General features: G+C 39.6%; 1 protein-coding gene across 1 annotated transcript in view; it reads right to left on the reverse strand.

The window, feature by feature from the left end:
* LOC111143110 (solute carrier family 35 member D1) overlaps window positions 1-21,579 on the reverse strand; it is a 43,051-nt gene that overhangs the window by 13,755 nt on the left and 7,717 nt on the right. The window contains exons 8-11 of the mRNA XM_022496592.1: window positions 18,763-18,855; window positions 4,550-4,617; window positions 3,363-3,441; window positions 295-377 (exon numbers count right to left, since the gene is read on the reverse strand). Coding sequence (XP_022352300.1) covers window positions 295-377; window positions 3,363-3,441; window positions 4,550-4,617; window positions 18,763-18,855 — 323 coding nt within the window. The remainder of the gene's footprint in view (window positions 1-294; window positions 378-3,362; window positions 3,442-4,549; window positions 4,618-18,762; window positions 18,856-21,579) is intronic.

Here is a 21,579-nt window from a genome sequence, read left to right on the forward strand (position 1 = left end):
TAGTGTACTGCCATCTAGCATAATAAGTAAAAGACTGTCTTTGAAGGCTAGTAAGTAGAAAGGGTTTAACTTCCAGAAAAGATTCCCTAAATACTGTGCATAAATATGGAACCATCTTATCCCCATTTCTTAAAAAGCATTATGTGAAGACATTAAAAATACACTATACTGTAGGTGTTCAATAATTGTTTAATAAATGAAAAAATTTTCAATTAAATAGCCCCCTACTATGACACTATTTAAGTATCCAAATCCCTCTTGTCAAAGTGGTTACATTTAAATATTTTTACTTACCTGATATTTAAGCCAATGAAGTTTGTCCATGTGAAAATATAATCTCCACCAAAGACCATTCCAATATAAGTTATTAATATATTCTACAAAGAAAAATGGCAATATGTTGTAACACAGGTTTAACCGAGATTTTTCAATGTTCATATTAACTCATCCACAGAATGGCCCAAATACCTATCCTTAAAATACAAAATCAAAGAAACAAGACAATAACAAAAACCCACCAATCCTATAATGAGTGTAGTAGGAAATAAGAAATAAGAAAAGACATTAACCTCTTCTCAATCTAGCCCTCCAAAAGCTAAATGCTTTCATCGAGAATTATCACCAGATTATCAACTTCCCGTGCCCCACGGTATGGGCTGACATTGTAAATCTAAATAGAGAAACACTGCTGTCTGTAGGGGTGGAAAGCACTAATGCATGTTTAGCAGTCTTAGACAAGAAGGCTTCTTCCTCCCACCGAAGTAACCATTGACTTTTGAGACAAAAGTGAAGAAGAAAAACCTCACATATCAACATCTTTACCTCTTTTTTAGAAAGGAAAAAAGGGATGACAGGGAGTTTACCAACATGAACACTGTTTTTAGAGACATTCTTCTTTGTACTCTTAAAAAAAATACATGAAAAGTCATCTCAAATTCCCATATTTAAAATTATTTCTCCTCACTCCCTTAAACTCCTAGGTGTAAACATCTGCTTATCTGGCTCCCTTTTATTTATCTTCAGGCCACAGAGGTGAAATAAACTTTCCCAAAGTTCAAGTTACTAGTCAATTGTTCCCTAACCTCCTCGCTTTCACATTCAAAGTCACCACCTCCCTCTCTGCTATGACAGCTGACAGAAATGGTAAATGTCACAAACATTTTTAGAACCTGAGCTCGCCTAGATCAGGTCTACAAAGCAGAAGTAAAGTGCCACAGTGTTTCTGAAAAGCCAAAAAGAAACTTCAGAATTATTTTTATAATGGGCGTGCCCTCTGAGAGAGCATTCGGAATTACGTCAGCCTCTTCTAGGTCTAAGGATGGAGACAGCAAGTTACCACAGAACAGATTTTCTTATTATTTTGAGGGGAAAACGCAAAATTAAATACCATGCAACACTAAACAAGGCTAGTAGGTAACTTGGGAAAACGTGTGGATCAGCTCAGAGCACAGAGATGCAGAGATGGCAGGTTCATTTGCATGAAGTGCCCAGGAACTACAGAAAGGGAGAAGACTGAGAGCCCAAATCCTGCTGTTCAAAATCAGGAACAGACAGTGATGCCCCGAGCAGAACCTACCAGCAAGCAGAGAAGAGACTATACTAGTACCTCAAAATTCAGACTGTGATTCCCAAACATTAATATACCTTGTTAGAAATGATGATTTCCAGGCTCTACTTGAGATTCTGATTTAGTGTATAAGAGGTGGGCCTAGGAATTGCCATTTGTAATTAAGTATCCTCAGTAATTTTCCCACCATGCTTCAGAGAAACAAGAACCAGTGACAGCCCCTTGGGGAACGATGACTGAGCTAAAAGGGTTGTATCTGGGAGGCTAATGAAAGAAGCTCCACTATGGACCACGAGACTCTGAACCAGCAAGGGCATCGGCGTACTCCCATCTGTCTGAAGATGTCAGACAGCCTTCAACAGCAATGCCACGAGACAGTGAGAAGCAAGAGCAGCTGTAAACTAATCAGACAAACCAATTTTTTCCCCTCTCTCTAGAGTTTGGAAGTAACACTGATCCCTTTGGACAGAGTAAATCCAGAGGGCTGCATGGGGAGGAAGATATATCAAAAGAAAAGTACTGGACTTTCTGTTAATAAGACCATGATTATATTTCTACTCCATGCTCCTAAATATAAAGAAAGTACCCTATGAAATCCTAAGCAAATAGGTTATTAAAATTAAATACTGGCTTTTGGGCAGTATCCTTTTTGGCAAAAACATGGTTACAACTGGCCCATCTTTCATGTTCTTGCTCTTCTTATTCTGAAGAGGCAAGCCATTCATTCACTTTGCTCTTGAAGCCTTTACTTCACAAAACCAAAACAGAGCGGAGAGCTAATTTGAGGGGCTAAACCTATCTTAGCAAGCCCAGGCCTGAATGTAGATTAACCGCCTCTAGCTTTCATGGGAATTCACACAGCTAATTCTATTTACACCAAACATTCCAATTCCATGATTTGAAGTCACAGACCTGAAATTTGAACCCAAATCTAGTTTTTAAAGTGAGGGCAGGTGGACACCAATCCATGGGGGTGCAAAGGGAAACATAGCAGGGCAGTAAAAACTTTTTCAATTCCTTCCCTCACTATTGACAAATGGGGAAATCAGAAAGGAAGTCCCAAGGGCAGGCATTCTATTTCCCAAAGGATCACGGACCTATCTCTCTCTGTCTTGCCTTTTTTAAGAAGGCAAGCCTACCCTGCTAATTCATTTGGAAATCAGGCATGCCACGGCCTCTTGGATCTTAAAGCACTAGAAGCACAAAGTCAGAAAAAGAGGCCTCAGGCTTCAAGCCACTAACTTCAGCTCTATATTCAAGTCAACTTGGCTCCCCTGGCTTAGGACAAATGAGCCTCCCTCAAATAAAATGGATCAGGAGGAAATGACATCACTGGAAATGTCAGACACAGCTTTTAAAAGTGGGCCATTTAAGGTTTGGCTCATGCACTGGAAAACTCCCTTGATTAACTTCTGGCAGGCATCCTTTCCCTACAATAGCCAGAACTCAGTAAGGCAGCGAACAGAACAGTTTTCTTCGGGGGTTAAAGGGACAGGCCTATCACTCCCAAGCTAGCCACCTATCCTGTCTGAAACAAAGCTAATTCCTCTTCCTCTACTCTAAGGTAACCCATTCTCCTTTTCCCATATTCCCCAGAGCCAAGCTGCCTGGAAGCAGAGATTATGCCCTCCCCGAGTTCTTGAAGATTGTTTTAGAAACCAGCACCACAATCTGCCAAACCAAGACAATCTGTGAGGAAATAAGGATGATGGGGTTTTAGACCACAGCAAGATTTAGAGCCACAATTTTTAAATAAAGCAGGTACCCAAAAGATAACAGTATTTTTTCAACTCACTTTAATACAGCCAACTATTGTAGTTGTAAGGGCAGAATTATACTGCGTGCAGAGTACTGTGGCGTACATCAAGATAAACCTGGAACAGAGAAGGAAGAAGTTTAAGAGCTGGTTGCTTACTTTCGAGCAATCTTCAGCCAAGAGAAACAGCATTGGCCATGCTAGCGCATTGCAGTCACTGACTCTGAGCTTTCCCCATCTCACCCCTGCTTGTACTGCAGCTTTAGAATTTTTAAAAATTTCATTAGAGAGAATCATGTGTCCATTTACTGACCAGGTATTTTCCCCAACTACCCTCACCAAAACCTTGCAACCATTCCTAATCATGAGTACTCTTTTTAGATCATATTCCCACTAGTTCACCTAACCCTGAGAGAAAGCTGAGTTCACAGACCACGGCTCAGCAGTGCACCTCCCATGAGGTCAATGCGACCTCTGGACAGGAGGCAAGGGAGATTGTGAAAGATGGAAGAAACCCAAATTAGCACTACTTTGAGAAGGAATATAGGTTCACTCAAGGCAGCAGCTGGAACGGAGAGATTTACAACGAGGGCTCAGAGCTTGATTCAGTACCAAGGCACCGTGTTAATTTTACTTTGAAGCACTCCCTCACTGGGCACCTCGCCTGTGCCCGATCTAGTCATAAATACTAACCAGACTGACCGGCTGAGGAAAACAATTCCTCATGGAAATACGAAGGTGAAGAGAAGAGGCACGTTAGCAGATACCTTTTTCTTACCTTCCACATATTCTCTCCTAGGAGGAAGACAACCTTGTAGAGAGAGTCAGACAGCCTCAAAGTCAAAGGCCGCCAGTGCTAACTGCAAACTTAGACAACTTACTTGAGTTCCAGGACTGCTTCCACACAGGTAAGAGGACAAAAATATGTGTCAAATGGTCAATGTAGAAATAAAATAATGCATTTTGAAATATAACAGTGCTTATCACATACTAGGTTCCTATGTAAATAGTTTCTTGTCCCCATCCTTGGAAACATGACTTTGGAATTAGTTTAGCAGCCCTAAGGGTACATTCCCAAGGGCTGTGAAACCACCTGAATCTGGAAGTTTAATCGTCCTATGCAGACACACTCAAGAGACAGAACAGGATACTGAGAAAGAAGCAAAAGGACCCAAGAACAAACGTCTCTAGGAAAACGATCTGCTAACAAGGCAACAAAGGCTTACCCCATCACACAAGAGAGGGTGAACTGCAAAAGAAAGAGGGTGTCGGCCCAGCCTTCAAAATCCATTGCCTGTAAGACACAAGAAAGTATCGGATTTTAGAGCAAGCCCTCAAAATCAGCTGTTCTGTTCTTTCATCAAAATCCTGGGTACTCACTCCCACCACACATACACATGTATACATTCCCCTGCATCACTCCCAGGATAGACAGTGATGTTTAAGAATCTCATCTATATGGAGCTGAACCCAAAAAACAGTTCCAGAAGCCTTTCTCTTTCTAAAATGTAATGTGAGGAAGATTTTGTACCTCGCTCCTTGGGTTCGAAGAAACTGGTATTTGCTTGAAGGCAGAAGCCATGTCTGGCTAATCTCAGCAGTTCACCTAGATGGCTAGATCAAAAGCTTTCTCAAACATTAAAACCTACTTCTTCCCTGTAACACGTGAAAGCTCAAGTGCACCCTTAGTTACACAAATTCAGCTGAGGTCTACCCAGAGAGAATTACTCTTTAAAACAGTTGATGGTGAAAGCAAGGTTTTGTTGCCATTTTGTTTTTAAGCCAAACGCAAAAGAAGGAAGAAAAATGAAAGGGTGCATTGATCACCTCATTTCCCATCCAGGATGGAGGATTTCTCTCTCAAGAACATAATTTCTCTTGCAATATCAGTTTGTTAAGCAAATATGAGAAACAGTCCACCTTTTTATCTCTCTGCCAACCTATCCAGCTTCAAGGGCAGGGGGTGGAAAATTTTTGACATGGTTCTTCTATTTCTTATTAATTTCTTATTAATTCTTACTAATATGGGGAATTACACTGATTTTCAAATGTTAAACTAACCTAATTCCTGAGATAAACACAGCTTGGTCACCTAGTGCCCTTTTTATATATTGTAGGATTTTTTTTATTTTTTATTTTTTTTACTATAATTTCCACCCTCTGCCCTTGAAATTTTTTGTCAACTATCAGTACAGGGTATGCTGGCCTCATAAAAGTTGATTGGGAAGTATTCTCTTCTATATTCTGAAAGAATTTATGTAGAATTGGCATTATTTCTTCCTTAAACATTTTGTAGAATCATCCACTAAAGTGATCAAGGCCTGGAGTTTTCCTTTTGAGAAGATTTTTAACTAAAATTCAGTGTCTTTAACAGAATTAAATAGTCACATTAATCAGGGCTAATTCTTTAATTAAGTAGTGTTATTTAATATTTAGTAGAATACGGCTATTCGTGCTATTTCTTCTTGAATGAGTTTTTAGTTTTTTTTTTCAAGAATTTGTCCATTTCACAGACACAGTTTTCTAGTTTATGGCATAATGTTCATAATATGCCATTATCCTTTTAGTATATGCAAGCTCTGTAATACCACTTTCATTCCTTTTACGATAATTTGTGCATTCTCACTTTTTGTCCCTATCAATTGGCAATGGTTGAGCAATTTTATTGATCTTTTATTGACCTCCAAGTTTTAGGTTCATTGATTTTTCTCTATTGCTTTTCTGTTTTCTATTTCATTGAATTCTGCTCTTAACTTCCTCATGTTTCCTTTGGGTTTAACCTGCTCTTATTTTTTTCTACTTTCTTAAGGGAAAGGCTTATTAGGTCACTGATTTTTGATCTCTCTTTTTTTCTAATGTATGCATGTAATTAAGCTATAGACTTCCCTCTAAGCATTCCTTTAGCAGCAACCCATACATTTTTGCTATGTGGTGTTCTGATTCTCATTCATTCTAAATGATTTCTAATCTTCTGCATGATTTTTTCTTTGAACCAGGTGCTACTGAGAGGTGTGTTTATTTCCAAGTATTTGAAGATTTTTCCATATATCTCTATGTTATTAGTTCCTAGTTTAATTCTGTTCTGGCCAGGGAACATGCTTTCTATTATTTCAATTATTTTAAACTATTACCACTTGTTTTATGGCCCAGAATGTAGTTTTTTTTTGTTTGTTTTGTTCTGTTTTTAATAAAGAGGTAAGGCAAGGAGATTTTTTTTTTTTTAATTTATTTGACAGAGAGAGATCCCAAGCAGTCAGAGAGGCAGGCAGAGAGAGAGGAGGAAGCAGGCTCCCTGCTGCACAGAGAGCCCGATGCGAGGCTCGATCCCAGGACCCTGAGACCACGACCCGAGCCGAAGGCAGCGGCTTAACCCACTGAGCCACCCAGGCGCCCCCCAGAATGTGGTTTATCTTGGTAAATGTCCCATGTGCACTTGAAAAGAGTATTTATTTACTGTTGTTGAGTGTTCCATAAATGTCAATTAGGTCGTATTAGTTGATGATGGTGTTCAAGTGTTCTACATTCGGCTTCATGAGTTTTTGCTTCATATATTTTGAGGCTTTCTCATTAAGTACATATACATTCAGGATTGTTATGCTACTTGATATAAATCTTTCAGCATTAAAAAATGTCCCTCTTTATGGTACAGTTTGTTTAATATAACTTAACCGTTTGTTGAGCCTTGTATGTGTGGATTTAGTTTTCATCAAATTTGGAAAGAAAATCTTCCATTAACTCCTCAAAAATTTTCCCTACCCCCACCCCTTGCTCAGGATAATAGTTACACATATTACACCTCATAGTTACACCTCAGGACAATAGATCTAACACATATGTTAGATCTCTTGATACTACCCCATGTTACTAGTAATCTGTTCATTTGTTTTCAAGGCTTTTTTCTCCATGTGCTTCATTTTGGAAGCACTAGTTTCTATAGTAGCTATTGCTATTTCTATTAGTTTCTATTCCTATTTCTTTAATTCACTGATCTTTTTTCTGCAGTGTCTAATCTGCTTGCTATTTAATACCTTCTGCTTTATTTTCAATTCAGATTATTATATTCTTCATCCCTAGAAGTTTAATTTGGTCTTTTTTTATATCCTTCTTTTCTCCTCTCATCCTTTCTCTCTCCACAATCCTTTACTACCTGTTGTCCAATGTCTGAAACCATTTTTCATATATATTCGGTATTCTAGTAGGTTAAGGCAAGAAGGTAAATCCTATCACTGTTATTCCATCATGGCTAGAAGCAAAAGTTCAAATCCAATCACTGACATGAATTATAAACCTATCTCAAACGGTGCTTCCACTGGGAAGCTCTGCACAAAAACCCACATTCACATCAGGCACTTTCCCGCCAAACTGTCCCAAACACTAAGTGCTACTTTTATCACACTGCATATATGTGACTAAGTACATGCATGTATGTGACTCTCTGTATCTGTACGTACATGATCACCTAACCAGACACTGTGAATACCTTCGGGGTTTATCTCTGTAACCACCATGCTTAACGAAGTGACAGCAAATAGAAAGTGTTCCACAACTCGTTAGAGAACAAAGAATAAAGGAAAGAAGTCATACAGAGCATTATGCTATGCTCTTCCATACCTGTAAACATGGTATGATGAGAAACCATTAAAGGACAATAAAGCACAGGCCTAGAACTCAGGAGACCTGCCTCTATCAGCAAGACTATAAATTCCTTGAGAGCAGGAACAATGTCAAATGTCACATCTGCCTCGCTCCAAGTGTTTGACTGTTGTTAGGCACAAATAACTGAAGTGATTTAAACACCCATGCTCCCTGGCTTAGCATCATTTTCTACAGGCTGAGAAGGTGAATTTACTTTTTAATACACCCACAAACCTACCTGTAATGCTACTAAATAGATTTCAAGTTTCCTATTAAATCTATGTCATTTTCAATTTCCTTAAAATGGTAAAAGTCATTTTACTGGCATTAGACTCATTAGTTTTTGCACTGAATTTATTTTGTCTTTCTTTGAGGAGAAAAGGCATAACCCAGCAAACCAGCAGGTGGGCACTGGAAGAAGTCTCTCTGAGAGGCTTACCAGCACCCAGCAGGAAAAGCCATGGGCCCTGCGAAAGCAGCATACCAGGCATCAGAAGCCCAGAACATTGCACGAGCCCACCCCTGCTTCATTACGCCAGCCTTAGCTTCTGTGAGGGAGGTTAAAGGGGGTGCCTGTTAAAGTTTCTTCCAACTCTAACATGAGTGTTAGATCAGCTTTAAAAGGAGAGACTTTATTTCACTGAAGCTAAAACACATAAAAGAAATCTCAGGCCTAAGAATCTTCCTCAACTCTAAATTACCCTCCTTTCCTAGATAAGCTACTCTTTTACCCCAAAGTCACTAAGAGAATAAAGCCAGTGTGATGGACCATAAGGATTTGCTGAACCTTAGTTTCTGCATAAATAATAAGTGGAATATTAACACCTATCTTGTCCAGTTGTTATCAGAATTAAAGACAACATGGATATAATGCCTGATGTGAAGGAGGTCCATCCAGTTCAATAAGTGATGTTAATTATGTGTAAATATTATTTCTAATTCTTTCTGCTATCAGTGACCGCGGAGTGGAAAGAAATCAGTTATTTGGCAAAGGCCTCAAATAAACCTCTCTTTACACCTGAGCTCTTTTCCTGCCTTAGCTCTAAATATCTCCTCCTAAATGTACATTCTGACATCTAAGTCCCCAGTCATGTGCCAGGCCCCAGAGCTGGCCCAGGAGCACTATGCTGAAGAGAGTTTAGTCAGGTAACCGCTAATAAATGAAAGAACAAACTATAACCACCTTTATATTTATGGAATGCTTTATAGTTTGCAAAATGCTTCTATATACATCAATGTCATGTGATCCCCTGTGACACCCCTGTGAGGTAGACAGGACCAAGCCTTATCCCCAGAAGACAGTGAGTGACTTACTTTAGATAACACAGTTAATACGTGGTAGCCTTGAGTCTATATACTCCAAGCCTAAGGCTAGACTCTGAGCATTAAATTTTATATAGAAAAACACCCAAATACATACTGCACAGTCCCCTCTGGGAACATAATAACTGTATCTGTGGAATATTAAAATAAATCCCATGAACATGATCCCATTTACATAAAATTCAAAAACAGGAAAACAATTCTCATGGGATTATTTCCTTCCCTAAATACTAGGCCTGTTTCTGGAGAAAGCCCGTCTGGCACCAGCAGCCTGTTGCATTCCTCTGCTTTGCCACAGGAACGGACCTCTGGCTGCAACAGAACAAGCAGCAGCCGTTTGAAAGTATAGCTGAAGGAGAAATCTGACCCACCAGTACCACCGGCCAGGGGAGTCTACTCTATCATAAAGACGGCATTAAAAAACAACCAAAGCTACTGCCTACTAAGAGCCTATTATGTCCTACACACAGACATGTTAAGTAACTCTCCCAAAATTATCCAGCTACTAGGTGTCTGCTCAGCTCCATAACCCATCATCATTCCATTAGTTAAGTACTGGGGAACACCAAAGACAAGGTAATACATTCTGAATTTTTTCTCCTAGATAGCTTCACACGGCTGCTGTTGGACCCCTGAGTCAAAAAGTGGGTGTCTGAATTCTAAATCTGCTATCAACTTTCTGTGAGTCCATCATAAAGTCACTTAGCCTCTCTAAGCCTCTATCTACATTATAAATATAGACAACAGTCTGCACCAACCGCCTCTTGTGAGAAACCAACGGAGGGAGCGAAATGCAAGCACTTTATACAAAATTCACATACAGAAGAGATTATTATTCACTTAAACTTCCAACATTGTTATCTCTCAGTGACAGATTTGCATGCAAATTTTTCTTTTCCCTAAGACAGGGAACACAGAAAGCACAGGGAGCATATATTTTGTTAATCAGGAGAGAAAAAAAAAAAAAACACAACATTTAAAGCAAAACTTCTGCTTCTAGAGAAAGCTAATAGAAGAACCACTGTGAAGAGAAGGCCTTGCTTGGTCATTCTGTGTAACACAGAACGAGATGGGCTCCCTGCCACAAGGCCTGCAATCCTCCATCTGGGCTGAGCAGTAGCTGTGACTACAGACAGCACATACAAAGATGTTCAGGCTTTCCTCCTGTTTTGAACAAAGTCTCCGGTTCTATAGGTGCTGGTGGTGTAATGTAATACCACTGGCCAATACACAACACGGGCATGAAAAGATGTGGCATAATCAACGGGCAAATAAGTTACATGGACCTACCACTTCCTAAAAATAGGCATTTGGTTTGAATGAGACTTTTCAGTTAACAAAAATATTTGAAAAAGAAAGCTAAATTAAAAAAAAAAAAAGTGTTCTCTAGTTGCTTAGGTTAAGGAAATTAAGAAAGCGAGTGTCTGTGTAAGATTAGGCACTAACAGCACATAATCAACAACATAATCAATAAAATCTAGTCTAGGGATAGACTACTCTGGCCATCTGAACTACTATGTTGGTGGACAGTCTGAGGCTCTGTCTAGGTTTAGCAAGGAAGTGTGGGGACTACGCAGCAATATCTACACTGAGCGCAGGAGAACATAAGCATGAATTCATCACCCCTGATTTAGTAAGCATGGAATAATTTCAGGGTACACTTGAGTCTTAGATGTAACATTCTCACTCCCAGGAAAATTTGCTAAGTAAAGAGTCACCAGCTTAATTGAGATTTGAAATAAAACCCAAATGATTTTTTTTTTAAAGATTTTATTTATTTATTTGACAGAGAGAGAGAGAGATCACAAGTAGGCAGAGAGGCAGGCAGAGAGAAGAGGAAGCAGGCTCACTTCTGCGCAGAGAGCCCGATGCGGGGCTTGATCCCAAGACCCTGAGATCATGACCTGAGCCGAAGGCAGAGGCTTAACCCACTGAGCCACCCAGGCGCCCCCCAAATGATTACTTTTTATACGTTTTGATACCTTAGAAGTTTTGAAACCTGCTTACTCTAAAGTCTAAAAATAAATCACTTAGTCTTTAAACTTCATGTAAGGAAAAAAAGTGGATGAATGACAGCATTCTATTTGGAAAATTCTTTTCCCAAAAAACTACTGAGAAAAAACCTGAAACCTTATCCTGGAAAATAAACTGCTAGGAAAGTTACTAAGGCAGAAGATAAGGTCAGTGGAGCAAATGGCCCCCATGGTTCCCTGCCTACCTTGCAACAGTCAGACAAGTTCACGGAGCCAGTGGTCCTGGGTTACCCACCCTATCCTCTGCGCTACTGTAACGACTGGCCATCGCTTCTGCTCTGCCCTCTCCTGCTCCTAGCTCTGACAAGGAACTGGAACCCAGATACCTTCACTCTCTCTTCTCACTGGGCTCTGCCACCAACCTAAAATCTATGTAGCATGGCAAAAACCCCACATGCCAGCTTATTAATATGGTCATTTACTTTTCTTTGTGAAGAAGGCCTAGCCTCGAAGGTAAGGGTGGGTAACCACATTACTGTGTCCATCAAACAACATATTATTGGGCAAAGAGAGTCATTCCTCACTGAAGAATAACTGATGCAACCCACTTGTTTTAAGTATGAGGACACCAATGCCCAGAAAGCAGAAGGGACCTGTCTGTGTGCAAAGAATAACTCAGGGTTTGAGAATCGGTCTGTACCGTCTCCAGAATGACCCAGAAAAGATTAATAATGCTGGACAGGCTGAACCAACAGCCTAAAATTCTTCATTATCTAGTCAGCAATGCTTAGTAAGAGACATCTCCACATAACCCATCCACGCAGCAACTTTTCCTGTAAAACTCATCTGAGCCATGTAATTTAGCCAGTGATATAATGAAGACATTATACAATGTACCCATGACTACAGTACTGGCCTTGTGAGAGCTACAGCAAGGGGTCTGTTCCTTCATCTCTACATGAGAACACCTAGCAGGGTATGCTGTCAAAAAGCCAGGCTCCAGTTCCTGTGACTGTGAATCACTGGCTTTGTGCTGTACACACTCCCTTTTGGAGGCAACAACTAACAAGTTTAAACACAGTCTGTCTTAACTGACACTCTGGAAAGCCATTAGTCAACTGATGCTTGATCTACCTTTATCTGTGTTAACCAGATGTCTTTTATTAACACTGAGCTGGCTTTTAAATACACTGTTTTTGTTTTTTAATTTTTTAATTTTTTATTTATTTATTTGACAGAGATCACAAGTAGGCAGAGAGGCAGGCAGAGAGAGGGGGAAGCAGGCTCACTGCTGAGCAGAGAGCCCCACGCGGGGACTTGATCCCAGGATGCTGGGATCACATGACCTGGGCTGAAGGCAGAGGCTTTAACCCACTGAGCCACCCAGGCACCCAAATACACTGTATTTTTAAGAAAGACAATGTTTTAAAATTAGAAGACATGTTTTAAAAGAACTAAATGTTGTTTATATTGGTTCATTGGCTTCTGGTAAAGCCAGGACTTTGAGAACCTTGAATAAACTTCTTAAAAAACTACACACACACACACACACACACACACACACACACACACACACCACACCCCCCCCCCCCCCCCCCCCCCCCCCCCCCCCCCCCTCACCCCCCCCCCCCCCCCCCCCCCCCCCCCCCCCCCCCCCCCCCCCCCCCCCCCCCCCCCCCGGATATACGCGTTTGGCTTCTCAGAAAGCTTTGCCAAGGATTTGCATTATGTGCTCACTGGGGTAAGCTGTTCAATTGGCTCCTGCCTTTCAATTTTTATGGTAATTTAGGTTTCCTTCTTCCTTGGCCTTCAATTCTTGCTTAAAGACTGTGTAAGCCCCATCCACTACTCTGTAGAACTCCTGCCTCTCTGGGGAGCTGAACTTTCGGAGCCCTCTTAGTGGATTCCTGCCCTAACACAGGAGACTTTTCTCTCCTCTGCCTTCTAAGGTTAACAGTGAGATTTTGAGAAAAACAATTTGGATTTTGCTTTAATCTGCATCCTGAGTCAAGAGTCTCCAACTCTGAATAATGAGAATTAATTAATTTGTTCCACCACCCCTAGTAATTTTAAACTGGGATTCATCATAGGATAATCATTATTTATAGAAAAACTTAATCTTTTTCTTACTGTTCCTTTTATAAAAGGTAATTTAAAATACATTTACATGGCTCCATAATCAAAAAAATATAAAAAGATAAACAGTGAAAAGTTTCCCTCCCATTCTGTTCTATACTTATCCTGTTCTCACACATAGGCTCAGACACAAATTGGTGGTTACTTTGTTTCTTGCATATTCTTCCAGAGTTTCTTTACTAAATCAGCAAATAAAATGTATACATATAGTCTTATTTTTCCCTTTCTATTTTATTCAAAACATAGCATAACATACGCAATTTTACACCGTGCTTTAACAATCTATCTTGTTGATCTTTTCATGTAATACATACAGAGCTACCATGGAAAATGGCTCTGGGTCAAGAAAGCCAGGAGTCCAAAAGATGAGAGCAAGTTCAGAAGCACTGGTATTCGGGACTCAGGGAGGAGCTGGGCTCATGTCACCCATCAGAACAGCAGCAGCTCGTCTCCACATGAGCATCCCTTCTGCTCCTCAGAAATTCTGTCTCAGCCCAGAAAAGGGCCCTACCTAGAAAACCAACCAACTCAATCGATACAACCTACTCAGTTTACACATGACGCAGCAGGATGGAGGAGCAGAAGGGATTCATCATCCAAAATCAGACAGCCGTCAAGGCCAGAACTGGATGTTACTAGTTGCTTCATCCAACTGGACGCTGCTTCTGCATTCTGCCCCCAATTTTCCACTCTACCTCCGATGTCATGAACTTTTAGGGATTCATCATCTCTGCAGAGTAAATTTCAAATTCCTGTATCTAGCACTTGTCCCAACTTAGAAGGAAGGCGGGTATGATATGTGGGATGGGGGGGAAACGAGAGTACTAGTTATAGTCAGGAAATCAGGGTTCTAGTCCTGAGCCCAATCTGGGCCCCAACTTCCCCAATGGTGAAAAAAGAGGCTTAAACCAGATGCTCTCCAAGGTCTCTTTGAAGGTCCCCAACGTCTTTAACTGCCACCCTCTAAGAATACTGATGAGGCTGTCCCCACGGCTACATCTGTGCTCATGATATCCATTCCCCCTGGAATGTTCCTTTGGTTTCTCTTCCTCCACATCCTTCAAGGCCCACCTTGATCCTCCTGGTATTCACCTACTCAAAAAATGCTCCTTGTGAAGAAGGTAAGCACTCCCACCTCAGCACTCAGAACCCACTCTTCCCTCCAACTAGAGGACCCTTCCAAAGAGCCACACAAACTGGTCTCAGTCCACTCAGTCCAATGCCTGCTCAAGTGAAACTGATGAAGATGCTTTCTCTAGCCACCTTATCCCCAGCAGCTCTTCCCCAATCACTCTCCTCCTTGTTCTGTTTTTCCTCCTGGTTCTTATGATACAAATCTAGGTTTAGTTGATCTCACCCACTGGGTTGCAAGCTCCTTTAAGCGGGACATGTCTTTTTTCTTTTCTTTTTTTTTTTAATTTAGAACAGCACCTGAGTAAAGCACTCAGTACACTCAGTAAATATTTGTTGAACAAAAGAAATATGATTATTTGTAAAAGATTAAGTAATAACCAGGCCAAGCTGCAGAAACTGCACTTCTGCTACTACTCTGATGACGCTCCTCACATTCAGTAGCTTGTTCTTAAGAGAGCCCTGCATGGAATTCCCAAACAGGGAATGTAAAAATGTAAAAATGTAAATCAGAGAGGCAGTGCATGGCTCTGAGAGTAGTAGTCAAGCCAACAGTAAGAGCTCGATCTGAAGTCAGACAGACTGATTCTAGCTCTGCTCTGCCACTGTGGAGGTTTAATCATGTCCTTAACCTCTATAAGTCAAATAACATACCTATCTCTCAGGTATGTAACGAGGATCAGGGAAAATGATTTATGCAGAAGCATCCTGTTGGGTACATATCTTATAAGTAAAGTCTTCCTAAAGGCCAGAAGTAGCCTCAAATTGCTAATATGGGAACAGCTGTAATGATTAAACTGCCCCATAAAAAGTGTCCACTCTTAAAAAAAAAATACACACACATGCACGTCTACTTACACATATATGCATCTTAAAGGAAAAGCACAAGTTTAAAAGATACCTCCTGAAAACGAATCAAAATAGTAGAAAACTCTTATGCAAAATCCTGCCATATATCCCCTCTGTCATACGAAACCCTTTCTGCCAGGACTTCAGACAGACAGACTACTGACTACTATGAAAATGAATCTTCCAGCAGCAGAACAACCGCAGCCTGTCACAGACCACCGTGAGTTTCCTGGATGCATCAGGCCGCCTGTGGCTTCCACACACTGTTTCTGTGCTGGGTAATAAGAGCAAACCACTCAGCTACCTGAGTTATATCTCTAACAACTCCCGGCACAGGTTAGCATTTCTTGTTGTACTTGGTGGACAAGAAAACCAAGCCCTATCTCTTCTAAAAAGCAAATCTTGATACTCAACCCACACCCATTTCTTCCTAAATATTTATTGTACTGACTGACAGGCATGTATTTTGGTGCCAGATCTTACACCATCCCTGTAACATGCCAGCGTCTCCCTCATGTGGCAAGGACTACGTCATATTTCTCATATATGCCGCAGAGAACTTAAGATATAGCTTTCTTAGCACCATGAAGATGCTGAGAAATACTCATCTCAATTGAACTTAAAATGGAATTGCAGTATCTTGTCTCCTAAGGAATTTAGGAACAGAGTCAAACAGAATTCTCACTTCCTAAGTTTCAAATGTAATTTATAACCTACCAAGACAACACTAATTATTTATATCACTTATATCTCAATTCTGTTTGGAGGCAAAACTCAATGATGCATTTCATCCCCAATCAGAAGACAGAAATGATTCCTTTTTACATCCCATGATGTCCCCAAAACACTTCTCCCACAGAACCTATAACAGTTTTGCTCTGATGTCTACTCCCCAAGAAAACTGTATGGTCCTCAAAGGCAAGAAAACAATCTAATTCATCTTTTTTTCTTATCACCTGAGCCTAACATAGTGAGACATACAGTAACACTTAACTATTTGAGAAGGTCAGAAGGAGAGCATGTGAAGGACAGAACGTTAATAAAAAAAGTATGATAGTATGAGACTGCCAGCCAGTGTGCCCATTTACACCCCAGAAAATGTTTTATAAGAACAATATTAACTAATAATAAGAGTGAGGATAAACAAACATTTATGTGAAACCAAAATGCTGACAGGGTTTGATTACAGAGAAATAAATTCATCTTCTACTAGTTTATCATCCCAGCTTGAAAGTATTTAGGTGAATTCTGTCATTTTTTAAAAAAACATTTCTTCCAAAATAAGCCTTTCTTGACCTTTGCCTGGCACTTTTGTTGGAAACAACAAAAAGATTACTCAAATTCTACTCCTCCACATAAAAAAGAAAAAAAGAATAAGAGGAAAAATCTAAACCTCAACCTATATGTAGATGACACAGCAACTTTTTTCACTCTGATGAAACACTCTCAATCAGCATTTCAAGCTGAATGTTACTGAACTTTCAAATATGCATGAATAATGCTATAACCTGGCAGATAACTTCTAGTTAAATGATCATCCCTTTGGAATGAAGAACTATCTCCTTTGGTCCATTTTTTCAAGTATCTACAAGCTACTAGTCAAAGTTTCCAATTAATGAGAATTGCAACTTTGCCAAGTCTAGAAAATACCTAACTACATTAATTCTTCCAACTTGTCATGTACAGATTGGCCTCAAGATTTGGAACCATCCATGCTGTCATGAGGGGCTCGGCTACTTTACGTTACATCCTTGGCCCAAAGCTAAAGAGTAAGAGGTGCTTCCGCCAGAGTCTCCTAGAGGGAGGAAGAACACTGGAAAGACCGTGGCTTCTGGAGTTAGGCCTAAGTTTAAACCCTGACTCTACCCACAGACAGTATGGCATTGGGCAAGGGACTAAGTCTCCCTGAATCCTTATTTCCACATTGGTAAAAGAGAGATAGTTCAAACTTTCTAGAACTGTTCTGGGGACTACATTATATTACAATATGAAGTGACTAGCACATAATAGGGACTCAATAAATGTTAGTTTCTCTTCCCACTTTTTTCACAATCATAAAATATTTATTCAACACTCTTTATTAGTCAGAGCAACAGCTCCATTTCCTACTTTGGAGTCACTTTTAGGTCTGCTGGCAGCCAGGTCACAGTTCATTAAAACATTTATACCTGTTCAAGATGATCTATGCCAGTTTTTTATTTTTTTATTTTTAATTTCTTTTAAAGATTTTATTTATTTGTCAGAGAGAGACCACAACAAGGGAAGAGGCAGAGGGAAAGGGAGAAGCAGAGGGAAAAGGAGAAGCAGACTTCCTGCTCAGCAGGGAGCCTGATGCGGGACTTGATCTGGATGTCCTGGATGTGGGATCATGACCTGAGCTAAAGGCAGACAAATAACCGACAGAGCCACTCAGGAGTCCCTCTGTGCCAGTTTTTAAAAAGAAAGCATTCTTGATGAATAAAACAAAGCACCTTTATAAGCTTTATAAGGTCTTCTATCTTTGAAGAACAATTTTTTAATAATCTAACTATTTTCAGAACTTTTATTTTGGCCCCCATTGATATGTAGAAATTGTCTCTGTCATTAGAGTAAATAACCAACACATTTGTTCTTTTTTTTTTTAATATTTATTTACCAACACATTTGTTCTGAAGAGACTACTAGCCAGAGGACTCATTAGAAGAAATCTTGTTACAGAAACTTGGTAAATTCTAGGTTTCCATCCAGTTTGCCAAATTTTGTGAATCCTAACAAAATGGATTATTTATCAATTTTTCTCCTATGAATATGGGTTTCCTTTAAAGAAAAAATGTTGTATTGATTTATTTGCTACTCTATTCTGGGTTTATTTAGCTAATCATTTCAGAAAATGAGTAAACTATTATATTAGTTGCTATTTACACAGTTAAGTTACCACATGGTGCTAAATATCTCCTGAGGAAAAAACCCAGCTTGGGATTTAAGCATAACAACTGTACGATAAAACAGAACTTCTAGAAAGCCAAGCATTTTGTTTAGGTTTGAAGAAACCTTACTAATTCAGGATTTTTTGTTTCTTGAGGATAGCCTGCCACTATTCTTATTTTGTAGTTCAGTAGAAATGTAAAAATTTCCTCCCTCTAGCTTTCTGACACATAAGAGAAGGACACTAGTTGGCACGCAATATTTTTACAGTAAGAGCCAAAGCTATTTTGAGCCATTTTAGTACTATCCAATACTTACGCCAAGAAAAAAAGGTTAGCATGACATTAACAAGCTAAAAAAATAAGCTCTCAGTTTTTGGCCACTCAGTGAGCACATTACTTTTTACCAACCCCACAGTCTATCTGTGGACACAAGCAATAATACAGCTCAAAAAAATAAGACATTAAATCATAATTAGGAAGTCTTACCTTTTGCGCATCTCCTGTAAAATATGCAATGGCCAAGGTGGGCAGAATCATGAACAGTGCATTGTAATAGAGCAGGCCATATTTCCCCAGCTCCTAGAATAGTAAATAATTAGGTGTTTCATTGAGTTCTAGCAGCCAGATATACACAACTCTACACAGGATACACACACACCCCTACACACACACACACACACAGCTCCCCAACCATACAGACAGCAAATCAGCCGTTTTGCAAACATTAAGAAATAATGTAAGCTTTCAAAAGGGGGAAAAAAAAGCAAACATACAAGATTTTAAATTTGTCTGAGATTCCGAGTGCTAAAAATCAGAGAAATAAAAATAGTATCAACTGGCTATACCTCCAAGCAGCAAGCAGGGAAGCCGTGACTTTGAATACACACACCCTTCTATACAAACACTACCCTGAGGCCTTGAACTGTTCAGAACCACAACGAGTGCCATTTGAGAGAGAGAGATGGATAGATACCAACACACACGCTCCTACCTAGACCAACACAGACAGCTGTAACTTGCCAGTGAAGTACTTCTGAAAATGTATAGGTGAGTTTCAATGAAGATTATCTACAGTTCGCAAAAGTGTGATTCGTTGTGCCCTCAGCTACCGGGGAACAACAAAAGAACCACATACGTCTTCAAACACAGGGAGCGTATGAGAAATCTGGGTTCACTTTTGATTTGCACACTTGTAAAACATTCAGCCAGAAGCAGTCACCTGAAAAAGTAGGCTAGAGTTTGACTGGGGCAGGGAGGGGATGAAGGAGTAGTGAGGATGGGGCATTATATCTGCCTAACTTCTCTGATGTAAGGAGACTGAACGATGTGAAAAGTCAATCTACCTTCTCAAAAGCCGCTTTGAAAAACTGGGAACAAATACCCAACAACAGAAAACTAGGTGGTTAGATGAGGATACAATCATAGAAAGAAATATTATGCAACCACTAAAAGGGTTAAATAATACTGACTGACAAGGAAAGAGGTTCATGAAACTGCACTACATGAAAAATATAGGTTAGAAAACATTATATGTTGCTTTTTCATTTAAAATTGTATACAGTTAAGTGTGCACACACAAATGCGAGTGCACACACTTACCCTCCAAAACTGTGCTGCTCACTTGATGGTAGAATTGAGAGAGATTTAGATTTTTTTTCTTGCTTGTCTACATCTTCTACTACTTCCATCATAAATATGTATTATCTGTATGATTTTTTTTTTAAGTTAAAAATGTTTTAAACTCAATAGCTGCATTCAGGTCGGAAATGCAGCACATAGTCTTTATACCACGTGACTTAAGCTCAAAGGACCATGATTTTAGCAGCCCTGAAACTATCGGTGATACTAAAACTTCTGACTTATTAACAGCATCTAAGTGTGGCCATACTGCCTCTCAGATAAAACAAATAACTGACTGCTCGTGGTGGCCTTGGCATCAATGAAAAGATGTGCCTTATTTCTAAAGCAGCAAGGAAAAGGCCATAGAAGAAGAAAACAACCTTTAACAACAGATACTCTGTCAGCCAGAGATACGAGTGTGATCTAGGAAGTAGAGGATGCCTACACACAGACACACACCATCCAGACAACTGACAAATACCAAAAACTTAAATGTCAAACTGTTCTTATTTTCTCATCTTAACTATTTTGAAATCTTTTGAAATCTTTTCCCTGCCTCTTAAACACCAACTAAAACTGAATTTAAGGTATCATCATAAATACGCATTATTGTATTGTGTTCTTATAGGATATCGCCCTTAATGTCATTTAATCGCCCCATTTTTGAGTACTTCCATCTGACTTTTATAGTTTTCCTGTTTGTATCTTCTGTTGTGAGCTGACCTTTTATACCACCTCTCTACCTCTAAATAGAATTCCATCTCCTAGTATGTTGCTCTTAACCCATGAAGTATGAAAAGCAGATCAATATGATTAAAAGTTCTAATGCAAGTAAGTCATAAGTCATTTTTAAGTGAGGAACTGAAGGACTCTCCTGAGAATAAAATACTCAGAAGCACGCATTGCTTTTTGTAGGTTCTGGGATGTACTCTAGACTGTGCTGTCCTATACAGTAGCCACTAGCCATGCGCAGTTATTTCAATTTAATTATGATTAAACTACTAATTCAGTTCCTCGGTTGTGCCAGTCACTTATCGAGTGCTCAACAGCAGCCACATGTGACTAGTGGCTCCCGTTAATGGACAGCAGAAATATGTAAGATTTCTATCAACACAGAAAATTCTATTGGACAGTACTGTTTCAGACAGTGGAGGGTGCTGGACAAATGGAATGTTATCACTGGTACTTATTTTCCAAAGCAGCAAATGGGCTGAGGAAAAAAAAAAACCAAAAACATATTAAAGCTAAACCTCTAACTGCTCCCTTTTCTCTAGTTGTTTCAAAAAGATAAGAATTTTTAACAGTAGTAGCTTCCATTAAAATACAATCATACAGTCACCACAGCAAATAAATGGAGAACAAGACATAAAAGTATATATAAGGAAAATTTGTTGGAAACAATCTACACTGACCCTATTCCCATTTCTTCAAAAATCTTCAAAACCAACCTCTGAGAATAATGAAAGCTACTGGGATGGCCACTCATTCTATGTGGAGAAGGCAAAGGCCCCTACCTCGACAATACAAACTTGACATTAATACTACCACTGAGTAGCTGGGCATTTGCATTTCTGATCTCAACTCAAAAAAATGACCTGAAGTAGTTTCAGAAATATTTTACAAATAATAGAGCAGACTAAAAACTCACTCGATAAGGTCATATGGTTTAGAAAACATGGGTAG

The sequence above is a fragment of the Enhydra lutris genome, unplaced genomic scaffold (genome assembly GCF_002288905.1).
Source record: "Enhydra lutris kenyoni isolate GAN:26980312 unplaced genomic scaffold, ASM228890v2 scaffoldscaffold9, whole genome shotgun sequence".
Taxonomy (NCBI): Eukaryota; Metazoa; Chordata; class Mammalia; order Carnivora; family Mustelidae; genus Enhydra; species Enhydra lutris.